Source organism: Tarenaya hassleriana, unplaced genomic scaffold, assembly GCF_000463585.1.
Source record: "Tarenaya hassleriana unplaced genomic scaffold, ASM46358v1 Cleome75, whole genome shotgun sequence".
In the NCBI taxonomy this organism is placed as follows: Eukaryota; Viridiplantae; Streptophyta; class Magnoliopsida; order Brassicales; family Cleomaceae; genus Tarenaya; species Tarenaya hassleriana.
This window is the reverse complement of record NW_010970030.1, coordinates 560,111-573,952: the sequence shown is the minus strand read 5'-3', so window position 1 is coordinate 573,952 and position 13,842 is coordinate 560,111. Positions and strand designations below refer to the sequence as shown.

The 13,842-nt window shown below is 39.5% G+C and overlaps 2 protein-coding genes and 1 pseudogene across 2 annotated transcripts; 2 read left to right on the top strand and 1 right to left on the bottom strand.

Moving 5' to 3' along the window:
- Positions 1–5: 5 nt before the first annotated feature.
- Positions 6–2,640, top strand: LOC104801865 (linoleate 9S-lipoxygenase 5, chloroplastic-like; the record flags this gene model as incomplete). The annotated part of the gene is given in 7 exon segments (XM_010525248.1): positions 6–231; positions 347–685; positions 774–859; positions 943–1,050; positions 1,134–1,438; positions 1,528–1,791; positions 1,872–2,640. Coding segments are annotated over 7 exon segments (2,097 nt in total), but the record flags the coding sequence as incomplete, so codon positions are not given.
- A 2,664-nt stretch (positions 2,641–5,304) lies between these two features.
- Positions 5,305–7,294, top strand: LOC104801864 (annotated as a pseudogene).
- A 1,537-nt stretch (positions 7,295–8,831) lies between these two features.
- Positions 8,832–13,178, bottom strand: LOC104801863. Its single transcript, XM_010525247.1, has 4 exons — positions 12,401–13,178; positions 11,608–11,921; positions 9,176–11,550; positions 8,832–8,988 (listed from the first exon to the last, which is right to left on the bottom strand). Exons 1-4 carry the CDS (start codon positions 13,176–13,178, stop codon positions 8,832–8,834), a joined length of 3,624 nt encoding a protein of 1,207 aa, XP_010523549.1.
- Between the last annotated feature and the right edge of the window lie 664 nt (positions 13,179–13,842).

Here is a 13,842-nt window from a genome sequence, read left to right as displayed (position 1 = left end):
CGAGTGAAATGCCGGAATTGCTCAAGGAAATAAGAGAAGAAGAGTTGATGAATTTGAGAGGAAATGGGAAAGGAGAGAGGAAGGAGTGGGATAGAGTCTATGACTACGATGTTTTCAATGACTTGGGATCTCCGGACAAAGGTCAAGACTCTGCTCGTCCTGTCCTCGGTGGTTCCCTAGAATACCCTTATCCCCGTCGTTGTCGTACCGGTCGCAAACCCACAAAGACCGGTCAGTTTCTTATAGCTGTCCATTTTTGTATGATTTTCCCTAGGTAATGCATTTGCGTTATGTAGCACATTATATTGATCGTTGATATCTTCACGATTTTTTTTGTCATGAACAGATTCAAAGTCGGAGAGTAGACTGCCGCTATTGAGCCTAGACATCTACGTCCCTCGGGACGAGAGGTTCAACATGGTGAAGTTTTCAGACTTCATCGCCTATGCTCTCAAGTCTGTGGCACAAGTCATCGTCCCCGAAATTGGCTCTCTCTGCGACAAGAACTTCAATGAGTTCAATAGTTTCGACGACATATTCAGCCTGTATGAAGGTGGTATCAAGCACCCTAATGCTCACATCATCTCAAAGATTCGTGATGTTCTTCCATGGGAGATGTTTAGAGAGCTCGTACGCAATGATGGTGATCGGTTCTTGAAGTATCCGATGCCCACTATCATCAAAGGTATATGTTGTTTTAATCCATCATTAAATATGAAAGTTGGTTCTTCGTTATCTGTTGTGACCATGTGATAGTTTCGGTATTCATTCAGAGAGTAGATCGGCTTGGAGGTCTGATGAAGAGTTTGGTCGAGAAATGATTGCCGGACTCAATCCACTTGTCATCAGACGTCTCCAGGTCTTATAAGCTATCATTGTTCTCTTTCTTCTTCTTTTTTAGATATGTTTTCTTTGTTGAGATTTTGTAAACAAAAAATGTAGGAATTTCCTCCGTTGAGCAAGCTGGATCCGGATGTATATGGAAATCAACATAGTTCTATCCGAGAAGATGATGTTGAGCCCAACATGAATGGTCTCACCATCGACGAGGTATTCGAAACCCTAATCATTATTTTGTCACTGTTATTGTCGTCGCAATTTGGTTGTCTGGAATTTTTTTGATTTTCTTGTAGGCTTTGAAGCAGAACAAGCTTTACGTTTTGGATTACCATGACTCATTGATGCCTCACTTGAGAAGGATGAACTCAACCGGTGCAAAGTTGTATGCCACTTGAACCGTTCTCCTCCTCAAAGACGATGGTATTCTGATGCCTTTGGCCATTGAGTTGAGCCTTCCTCACCCACAAGGCGAAAAATATGGTGCCGTCAGCAAAATCTTTACACCAGCTGCGAAAGGTGTTGAGGGCTCGATTTGGCAGCTCGCTAAGGCTTACGTTGCGATCAATGATTCTGGTTATCATCAACTTATCAGCCATTGGTATATATATTCAATCGATCTTGTTCTGAAACGTGACTATAATCTAAAGTCTTGGTTTTGATTGTTTGTAATGATCGATTTTTACGCAGGTTGCACACCCATGCTACTATGGAACCGTTCATTATCTCAGCAAATAGGCAACTGAGTGTGATTCATCCGATTTATAAGCTTTTGCATCCTCATTTTCGTGACACAATGCAAATAAATGCTTTGGCTCGTCATATCCTTATAAATGCGGATGGTGTGCTCGAAAGGACTGTGTTCCCGGGAAAGTACTCCATGGAGTGGTCTTCTTCACTTTACCGGAATTGGGTTTTCACCGATCAGGCTTTGCCTGCTGATCTTCTAAAAAGGTACACTTTTTTATTCTTAGTACTTTTATTTCCGTATGTCTAGATAGTCTATCGATAATTTTCTCGGGCTACATTTGCAGAGGAGTGGCCGTTCTGGATCCAAGCTGCGATGGCGGTGTTCGACTTTTGATCGAGGATTACCCTTATGCTGTTGATGGGTTAGAGATCTGGTCTGCCATTGAGACGTGGGTGACTGAGTACTGCTCGTACTATTACAAAACGGACAAAACTGTCCAGACTGACATTGAGCTTCAATCATGGTGGTCTGAACTTCGAAATGTGGGCCATGGTGACAAGAAATGTGAGCCTTGGTGGCCGAAAATGCAATCTCGGTCCGAACTCATCCAAACATGCTCAATCATCATCTGGATTGCTTCTGCTCTTCATGCTGCCGTTAACTTCGGTCAGTATCCTTATGCCGGTTTTCTCCCTAATCGGCCAACGGTGAGTCGTCGGTTCATGCCTGAATCTGGTACAGAAGAGTACGAAGAATTAAAGAAAGACCCTGATGTCGCATACTTGAAGACGATCACTCCACAGTTGCAGACACTACTTGGGATCTCTATCATTGAGGTTTTGTCTATGCATTCAACGGATGAGCTTTATTTGGGACAGAGGGAATCTCCGAATTGGACGGCTGATGATGAGGTTTTGGCTATGTCTACAAGATTCACCGAGAGGCTTGAGCAGATCGAGAACAACATCGTTAAGAGGAACAACATCAAGAGCATGAAGAATCGACTTGGTCCGGTTAAGATGCCGTACACTTTGTTGTACCCAAACACATCGGATTACACAAGGGAAGGTGGCATGACAGGAAAGGGAATACCGAACAGTATTTCTGTTTAGAGATTTGCTGATAGTAATATATGACCATAATACAAAATGTAAACAGAATTGGGGTCTTTTTGCTCGGAGACTTCAGTTTCGTAATAATAATAATAATGACTTTATGATATTTATATTAATCTTGTTTGGCATTTCTATCTATCGCAACGTAAAAAGGTCCCTAACATTGCGAGTCCATGTTTAGAACTTTTCATCTTGAACATATAGAATATACGAAATCGGAAATTTTTATAAAAAAAATACAACACTTTGCAATTCTTTTGTAGGTGTTGATAATATTTACAAAGTTTATATACTTTTGTAAAAAAAAATTAAAAGTCATGTATTGATATGATAATTTATAAAAGTTCATATATTTTTAGGCTATTATCCCTTTTTATAATAATCAACCAAACAAAACGGATCGATAGACACTTGGACCGAGACTCAACTAAAAGAATAGGCTAAAGCATATATGATGAGTTTAATGGCGACACGATAATATAACTAAAACTACAGCTAATAGAAACAATAGAAGATAATCAATGGATCACTGTGGATTCGAGATCGCCTTAGAATGCAAAAATGTGTAATAACTAGTTACTGAAAATACGAGAATTGATCGAGAACCATGTCTGAAAAATTCATTTTCAGGACAAAACCAAAAAAATACAGATGCGCTTATTTATTCTCGAACTTGCATTTTTTAACGCAGTAACTACTAAACTTGCGTAAGAGTTCCGTAAGCGTCCTTACCACTAATTGACCAAAATAATGAGTTGGCCAATCCTACGTGACGCATGACATGTCGAGACAAATCAACAAGAAGGTAGCACTTAAACGGAACCGGTCTATTAGACCCGGTCCCAGTTCATAGATAAATCGAGTTTAGTTCAACCGGATCATAAGTCAACCGGGTTTAAGAGAACCGGTTTGAATATAGAAAACTGAGGAAAAAACCCGGGTTTAAGCGTCCTCGTCCGGTTTGAATATAGAGAACCGGGACCGGGTCGCTTAAACCCGGTTTTCTATATTCAAACCGGGATCGAGTTGCTTAAAACCGGTTTTCTATATTCAAACCGGGACCGGGTCGCTTAAACCAATTTTTTTCCGATTTTCTGTATTCAAACCGGTTCATTTAAACCCGGTTTATTTATGATCTGATTCGCTTAAATCCGGTTTATTTATAAATATTCCCATTTAATATGATTCAATATTTCGTTTAAATTATGGATTATGTGATGTTAAGCTATTAATGAAGTATAAATGCCATCATTTTTAAAATGCACCAAAATCATAATTTCGGTAAAGTTAAGAGCTAATATGCAGACATCAAAAGTAATTTCCTATGGTTTTGATGGACGTTTTTAAAAATATGAGATAGTTAAATCTATAAATGGTAGTTGTCTCTGGATCATACGAACTACGGAAAACACAGAATATTATTACATTTCTCCCATTTGATTATAAGTATAAAAGTGTGTAAAGATGTAGAAGACTATAACCAGTTAATTTTGTGCAAATGTGATGACAGATTCAAGTATGTGTTTATCGTTTTTGTTTATATGGTCTTCAATGGTTGGGTATGATCTTTCTTCTTCTCCAAATCACTCTCCCTTGCTTCTCAAGCTCCAACTTCCACGCTCAATGCTCCCTTGTCCGAGCATGTGAGAATGTCAAAGTCTTTCCCTTTTGATGAAAAGCAAAACTAGGTTTTTTCTCCTCTCAAACAGACTTTTCTATTTTGGGCCAAATGCTGAAATATCATTTTCCGGCGCCACTCATTTAAGTTAGACGGTCACTCATTTTTTCTTCTTCTTTGATCTCTTAGGCGTCCGCTCATTCGGCTTCATCATCAACATTTCAAGCAGTCGCTCATTTATTGCAATAGGTCGGCCGTTTTGTTCCAGCATATTTTTTGGAGCCCCCGCGATCCACTTAAATTCTCTGAGTTTTTCGGATCTCTAAATTGCGTTCTTTTCGTTCTACGTCCCGTGAGAATTCCCGTAAATGTCAGTTTGCAATGAAGGAAAAGAGCCAAAATTATAGCCAACTAACGTCCTAAAATGCCTAGAATATATGCCAAACCGATGTGCATGACGTTAATAAGTCTATATAAAACCCGTATGATCACCAAAATCCAAGAAATTCACGTTCGTAATTCACATCCGTATGATTTTTAATGTGTTTGTAAAATCAAATATTCGAATTAATAGTAATATTCGGTTTATATTGAATATTTATTTTTGGAAAAAATCTATTAAAAATACTGTACTTTTCTTTCCTCTCAATTTTAACTCTATATTTTTGTTATAATATTAAACTATGTATTTATTATATTTAACAATAAAATACCTTTATTTTTAAAAAATTGGCAAAAAAAAGCCGTAGACACAAAAATTGACTTTTTCTTTGCCGTAGTTTTATTTGATTGTTCTAAACGTACCGTAACCATTGTTGCTCAATGGTTGTGTAAGCATCAACTGTTATAATATTTCATAAATATTCTCAATTAATATGATTCAATTTTTGATTTAAAATATGGATTATGTAACGTTAACCTATTAATGAGGCATATATTGATCTAAATGCGCTTAAACCATAATTTCGGTAAAGTTTAGGAACTAATATGCAGATACCAAAAGTAATTTCCTATGACTTGATGGACGTTTTAAAAAATATGAGATGGTTAAATCTATAAATGTTAGTGATATCTCGATCATACATACTAGAAAAACACAAAATATTCTTACTTCTCCCATTTAGTCGTAAGTCTAAAAGTGCGTAAAGGTACAAAAAACTCCATGCGATAGTTTCGGTATTCCTTCAGAGAGTAGATCGGCTTGGAGGTCTGATGAAGAGTTTGGTCGAGAAATGATTTCCGGGCTCAATCCACTTGTCATCAGACATCTCTAGGTCTATAAGCTATCAGTGTTCTCTTTGTTCTTCTTTTTTCGATGTTTTCTTTGTTGAGATTTTATAAAAAAAAATGTAGGAATTTCCGTTGTTAAGCAAGTTGGATCCGGATGTATATGGAAATCAACATAGTTCTATCCGAGAAGATGATGTTGAGCAACATGAATGGTCTTACCATCGACGAGGTACTCGAAACCCTAATCATGTGTTTTTCGCCGCAATTTGGTTGTCTGGATTTTTTTGATTTTCTTGTAGGCTTTGAAGCAAAACAAACTTTACATTTTGGATTACCATGACTCATTGATGCCTCACTTGAGAAGGATGAACTCAACCGGTGCAAAGTTGTATGCCACTTGAACCGTTCTCCTCCTCAAAGACGATGGTATTCTGATGCCTTTGGCCATTGAGTTGAGTCTTCCTCACCCACAAGGCGAAAAATATGGTGTCATCAGCAAAATCTTTACACCGGCTGCGAAAGGTGTTGAGGGCTCGATTTGGCAGCTCGCTAAGGCTTACGTTGTGATCAATGATTCTGGTTATCATCAACTTATAAGCCATTGGTATATATTCAATCGATCTGGTTCTGAAACGTGACTATATCCTAAAGTCTTGGTTTTGATTGTTTGTAATGATCGATTTTTTTGCAGGTTGCACACCCATGCTACTATGGAACCGTTCATTATCTCAGCAAATAGGTAACTGAGTGTGATTCATCCGATTTATAAGCTTTTGCATCCTCATTTTCGTGACACAATGCAAATAAATGCTTTGGCTCGTCATATCTTTATAAATGCGGATGATGTGCTCGAAAGGATTGTGTTCCCAGGAGAGTACTCCATGGAGTGGTCATCTTCACTTTACCGGAATTGGGTTTTCACCGATCAGGCTTTGCCTGCTGATCTTCTCAAAAGGTACACTTTTTGTTCTTAGTACTTTTATTTCCTTAGGTCTAGATAGCCTGACGATCTTTTTCTCGGGTTGCATTTGCAGAGGAGTGGCCGTTCCGGATCCAAGTTGCGATGGCGGTGTACGACTTTTTATCGAGGATTACCCTTATGTTGTTGATGGGTTAGAGATCTGGTCTGCCATTGAAACGTGGATGACTGAGTACTGCTCGTACTACTTCAAAACGGACAAAACTATCTAGACTGACATTGAGCTTCAATCATGGTGGTCTGAACTTCGAAATGTGGGCCATGGTGACAAGAAACGTGAGCCTTGGTGGCCGAAAATGCAATCTCGGTCCGAACTCATCCAAACATGCTCAATCATCATCTGGATTGCTTATGCTCTTCATGTTGTCATTAACTTTGGTCAGTATCCTTATGCCGGTTTTCTCCCTAATCGGCCAATGGCGAGTCGTCGGTTCATGCCTGAATCTGGTACAGAAGAGTACGAAGAATTAAAGAAAGACCCTGATGTTGCATACTTGAAGATGATCACTCCGCAGTTGCAGACACTACTTGGGATCTCTATCATTGAGGTTTTGTCTATGCATTCAACGGATGAGCTTTATTTGGGACAGAGGAAATCTCCGAATTGGACGGCTGATGATGACGTTTTGGCTATGTCTAGAAGATTCACTGAGAGGCTTGAGCAGATGGAGAACAACATCGTTAAGAGGAACAACATCAAGAGCTTGAAGAATTGGCTTGGTCCGGTTAAGATGCCGTACACTTTGTTGTACCCAAACACATCGGATTACACAAGGGAAGGTGGCATGACCGGAAAGGGAATACCGAACAGTATTTCGGTTTAGAGATTTGCGGATAGTAATATATGACCATAATACATAATGTAATGACTATGATATTTATATTAATCTTGTTTGGCATTTCTATCTATTGGAACGTAAAAAGGTCGGTAACATTGTGAGGCCTTATACTTAACGTGTATAATCCATCATTGACCCAATGTGGAAAAAAAGTACTTTTCATTTTGAACATATAAAAAAAATCCTATTTTGGCAATGTAATTTTATGGTGTATTATTTATATATACGAATTAATTATAATAGTAACAATGTAGCGAGAATTAAAAAACAAATTTAGTGTGCTCTGTTTTCGTATGAAAACAACAATATTTCATGTTGCGACACACATATTATTGTAGGTGTATGACAATATTTACAAAGTTTATGTATTTTCGTAAAAAAAATTAAAATTCATGTATTGATATGATAATTTATAAAAGTTCATATATTTTTAGGCTATTATCCCTTTTTATAATAATCAACCAAACAAAACGGATCGATATACACTTGGACCGAGACTCAACTAAAAGAATAGGCAAAAGCATATATGATGAGTTTAGTGGCGACACAATCATATAATTAAAACTACAGCTAATATAAACAATAGAAGATAATCAGTGGATCACTGGATTCGAGATCACCTTAGAATACAAAAAAGTGTAATGACTAGTTATCGATAATACGAGAATTGATCGAGAACCATGTCTGAAAAATTGAACCGTCATAAATAAACCGGGTTTAAGCGAACCGGTTTGAATATAGAAAGCTGAGAAAAAAACCGTGTTTAAGCGACCCAGTCCCGGTTTGAATATAGAAAATCGGGACCGGGTCGCTTAAACCCGGTTTTCTATATTCAAACCGGGATCGAGTTGCTTAAAACCGGTTTTCTATATTGAAACCGGGACCGGATCACTTAAACCCAGTTTTTTTTTCCGGTTTTCTGTATTCAAACTGGTTCGTTTAACCCGGTTTATTTATGATCCGATTCGCTTAAATCCGGTTTACTTATAAATATTCTCATTTAATATGATTGAATATTTCGTTTAAATTATGGATTATGTAATGTTAAGATATTAATGAGGTATAAATGCGATCATTTTTTAAATGCACCAAAATCATAATTTCGGTAAAGTTAGGAACTAATATGCAGATACCAAAAGTAATTTCCTATGATTTTGATGGACGTTTTTAAAAATATGAGATAGTTAAATCTATAAATGGTAGTTGTCTCTGGATCATACTACTACAAAAAACACAGAATATTTTTTTTTGATGAAATGTGTTTGTTGTATTTCTATTCATATCTCATAGTAGTATATATAACATAGTCTGATTTACAAACCGATTCAAAAATAAAGATTCTCATGACAAAAGGGCAAAAGAACCAAAAGAAGATAACTAATTAATACGATACCAAAGTTGGATGGGTTCGTTGTTTCCTTCCATTCCTTGTTTGTGTAAGGAGAGCAAAATATTCCTCATGGGCCTATCGATTCTGACCAACATATGTGGTAACGAGTTGTACCTATCTCGGTGAGTTCTTCTATTCCGTTCTTTCCAAAGCTCGTACACAATAAGTTGTATGAGATGCCTCTTGATCACCTTCCCAATTTTTGTACTCATAGGCAACGGTTGGTGTAACCACCGAATGCAGTCTGCCGGATCCGAGATGAGAAGTTGCTCTATCCCCTTGAGTTTTCCTGCATAGTAAGACCATATCGCAGCACTATATTCACATATAAAGAATAAGTGAGCATGGTTCTCAGCCTCCTTGCAACATAGTATACATCTATTTGGTCCATGGATACCCCAACGAGTTGTACGGTCCATCGTGGGTAGCTTTTGACAAAGGAGTGTCGTGGTATTGCACCAGTAAACCAAGCTAACTTGTGCCAAGTAGCCTCAGGAGCTCGATTTCGCACTTGTTCCCAGGTTCTTCGGGCAGTGAATGTGGGTTGATACTCGCCTTCTTTGACTCGCCAAGTTGGAGTATCCGGCCCCTTATCAGGCCTCAGCGGATTTGATGCTGAAAGAATAATTTGCAGCTCTTGAATCTTGTCATTCCTTGCTCCCGGGAGGTACCATTGTCCGTTTCTCGTTGCATCCCTTACTCTTGCTGATTTTGGCAGTCTAAGCAATCTTGGGCCCGTCGTTCCGATGAAATGAATAAGAGGACCGACTTCCAGCCAACTGTCAAACCAAAAGGAAGAAGATTCACCATTACCAATATTCATCTTAGAGAATTGTCTTACTTGGTCCTTCAGCCCCAACAACTTCCTCATGTTCCATGTCGCATTTGCTTTCATACCACACTCCCAATATGTACCACCTTTGAACACATACGCCTTGACCCAAGCCACCCACAAAGATCCCGCTTTACTGAGTAACAACCATACTAGTTTCAATCGGAAGACATTGTTTTGCTCGTCCAATCTTCGGACACCCAAACCGCCCTCCCTCCTCGGCTTGCATATAGTGTGCCAAGCAATGCGGTGACTAGGTGTTTTGTCGGAAGAGTTCTGCCATATGAACCTGGAGCACATGCTGTCAATTTCCGTAATAAGGAACTTTGGGAGTACAAACGTCATACCCCATGAGTTTACCATCCCAAAGATAACTGTAGTCACAAGTTGAATTTTCCCTGCTTTTGAAAGGAACTTGGTTGTCCATCCCGAAAGCTTTGCCCGTATCCTCTGGAGCAGAGGCTGAAAATCTGATTTCGAGAGTCTGGTTGGGCTCAAAGGGACACCGAGATATCTCACGGGCAAGCACCCAAGACCAATACCAAGGTTGGAGGATATAGTTCTTTTCTCTCCCTCGGTCATTCCAGCCAGATATAGTTCAGATTTTTCGAGGTTTATGTGCAGTCCCGAGATCTCCGAGAAGGTCTTCATAATGCTTCTTATTTCCCGGAGTGAGCTCCTCTCTCCATGAGAGAAGATCATGATGTCATCGGCGAATGATAAGTGAATAATCAAGGGGTTTTCACATTTGTCATGTGGCTTTAATGTACCTTCAACTGCTGATCTATCCAGAAGCCGAGAGAGCACTTCCATCATCATAATGAATAGGTAGAGAGACAATGGATCTCCTTGTCGTAAGCCTTTACGTCCCTTAAAATAACCCGTAAGCTCCCCGTTTATAGCCACTGAAAACTTTGGTGTTGTAATACAGGTTGAAATCCATGAAATGAATTTATGGGGCAGATTTATTGCTTGCAATAACCTGATGATGATGGTCCAATCCAATGAGTCAAAAGCTTTCCGAATATCTACCTTGAACATAGCACTTTTCCTTGTCGATGCTCTGTTATATTCCCTTATGATCTCCGATGCAAGCAAGATGTTTTCTATCATTAATCTTCCTTTCACGAAAGCATTTTGATTACGGGATACCATCTCCATTGCTACTGCCCTGATTCTCCTTGCTAGAATAGATGAGATAACCTTATAAAGTGTGTTGCAACAACTTATCGGTCGAAACTCTGTAAGCTTTGTTGCCTCTTGTTTCTTCGGGATCAGAGCTAATGTCGTGGCGTTTATTTGGCCAAGAAGCTTTCCGGTGAGAAAGAAATCTTTAATGGCCCTTGTTACATCTCCTCCCACTAATTGCCAGCTTTTGGTGTAGAACTCTTTCGGATAACCATCCGGACCCGGCGCTTTGTTATCCGGTAATGAGAAAAAGGCGTTCTTTATGTCTTCATCCGTGGGTATGGCATCCAACAATGTTCCTTGATCATTTGTCCATCTATAAGGTATCAAGTCATGCAGCCAGTCTAGTGTCGGCAACCGTATATCATTATCTCGTCTGCCCATCAAGTCAGAGTAAAACTGCACCGCATGTTCTTTTATTTCTTCCGCTTTACTTAGTCGGCTCCCCTGCGCATTGATTAGAAAATGAATGTGGTTCTTTGCAGCCCTTGTCACAACAATGTGGTGGAAATAGGCTGTGTTCTTGTCCCCCAATCTTAGCCACCTAATTCTCGATCTTTGGCGATAAAACCTTTCCTCGGCTGCTACTAACAACATGTATTTTTGGCGCTGTATCTTTTCCTCAGCCAATAAATCTGTGGTGGGAGCATTGAAAATGTTTGTCTGTACTCTTTTCAACAATACTTCTGCTTCTTTTACCCTTTTGGACAGTTGTGAGAATCTGTCCTGATTTAGGTGTCGGAGTGGTTTCTTTAGAAGCTTCAAGGATCTACATAGTTGGAATTGTGGGCTCGCTTCGATGTCGGTTGCTATCCAATGCCTGGACACAATCTGAAAAAACTCTGGTATAAGAGTTAAATGTTGGAAGAATTTAAAAGGCTTTTTTACCTCTCGGTGATTATCCGGAAGGTGGATGATACAAGGTGTGTGGTCTGAATGCCCCGGTGCTGTAAATTCAGCATATGAACTTGGAAAAACCAGTTTCCAAGCTTGGTTGGTTAATGCTCTGTCCAGCTTCACAGAACGCGGATTTTCTAGGTGATTGTTGCACCATGTAAACGAGGACCCTCGGGCTGGCATATCAGAGATCTTAGCCTCGAGCAGGCAATCCTGCAAATCATTCATTCCGCTTTGTTGTCCAGGTTGCTGAAAACCATTTGATCGTTCTTCTAGGGTGAGGCATTGGTTAAAATCCCCAAGTACTATCCACGGGGAATCCTTTAAGGGATGATAATGACCCAACTGTTTCAGCTCATCCCATAATAATCGCCTCTCAATGAGTGAGTTAGATGCATACACGAAGGTCGCCGTGAATTTTATGTTTTGGCTGGTAAGCTCTACTCCACAAGTCACAACTTGTTTTGTGGCGCTATAGATGATAACCTTGACAGAATCCTCCCAAACTAGCCAAATTCTTGTTGTTGACCGATTTCCAAAAAAACAGAAATTTTTCCATCCAACAGGTATCGCATTTGCTATCCGATGAGTATTGGTTTCTTGTATATGAGTTTCCAAAAGAGCTCCCATAATGAGCTTGTTCTCTAGTATCCACTTGCGTGTCAAAAAACATTTATTTTGGGCGTTGATACCCCTTACGTTCCACGCAAAAATCATGGGAATCCTTGTGGTGGTCAATTGTCTCTCGTGGCCTTTCGACCACGATTTTTAGTTTCTATAATACCTTGTTCTGCTTTCTCTTTCCTCTGGTTTTTCTGGTTCTTTGTCGCTTTTCGATGTGAAGCAGCCTGATTCTGAACTGTAGTGTTAACCGGTGTAACCTGGTCCTGATTCTGAGGAGAGCTTGTAGCAGGAGAGCCTACTATTTCCTGAGGTTTGATGCTAGGCTGAACTGATTCAGCCTCCTTATTACTCGGCGACGGTTGACTGATACCCTTGGAGCTTGCTTCCTCTGTAGTTGTCGGTTGAATTATTGGCGTCGATAGAGGACAGTGAAGCTGACTGTGTCCTATTTCCGAACAATTGCTACATCTTGGCGGCAACCAATCATATGCAATATCAATGAGATGATTTTGCCCATCCGGCAGGGTAATCATGATATTCCTCGGCGGAGTAACTCTGAGGTTGACATCAATGTATATCCTTGCCACTTCGACATATTCCTTCGTCTTAGTCAATCTGTCAGGGTACATAGGAGTGCCGACTGTGGTGGCAATTCTACTAAGACTATCAGTGCTGAAAGCCTGATGGGGAAGATTACGAAACGAGACCCAAGTTGCTATAGAAGTGAGGGTCGGCTTTGTTGTGGTGTGGTATGGGCTCCAGGCAGAAATAAACATAGGTGCAGACCCTACATGCCAGATTTTCCGACTTAAGGCCAAATCTCTGGATCTTCGGTTCGGCATCTTGAAGAGAAAAGTTCCGTTCCCCGCATCTTGAACTTTCACCCGGGGTCCTATACGCGACCACATCGCGTTTGAAACCCCGATAATCCTACCCATCGTCGACGGGAGGCCGTAGAATTGACCTACAACGAATTCCGTCCATTCATCCACAGCGGCTTCCAAGGATTCCGCCGGAATAACCACATGAGGGATTCACTACAAAAAAACAGTTATATACCGACGGAAAAATCCGTCGTAAATACAAAGGAAATCCGTCGCAATTAAGAATTTGCGACGGAATGCGACAGACTTATTTTCGTCGCTATAGCGCTGTCGCAAACGTATAACGGTCGTTAATCCGTCGCATTTTTGCGACGGAAGAAATCTGCGTTTTGCGACGGAAAGTGACGGATAATTCCGTCGCAAATTGCGACGGAATTTTTTCCGTCGCATTCCGTCGCAACTGTTTTAAAAATTTTAAAAAAAAATATAAAAAAATTATATACTATATATACACGTACATATATATATTTTCACATACACATACACCTATATACACATACATTCATACACATACATTACACACATACAAATATATATACACATACATACATATATATACACATATATTTTCATATACATATGTGTATGAGTATTTATGTATGTGTATATGTGTATATGTGTGAATGTGTATGTGTGTTTGTGTATATATGAGTATGTGTATATGAAAATATATGTGTATATATATGTATGTATGTGTATATATATTTGTATGTGTGTA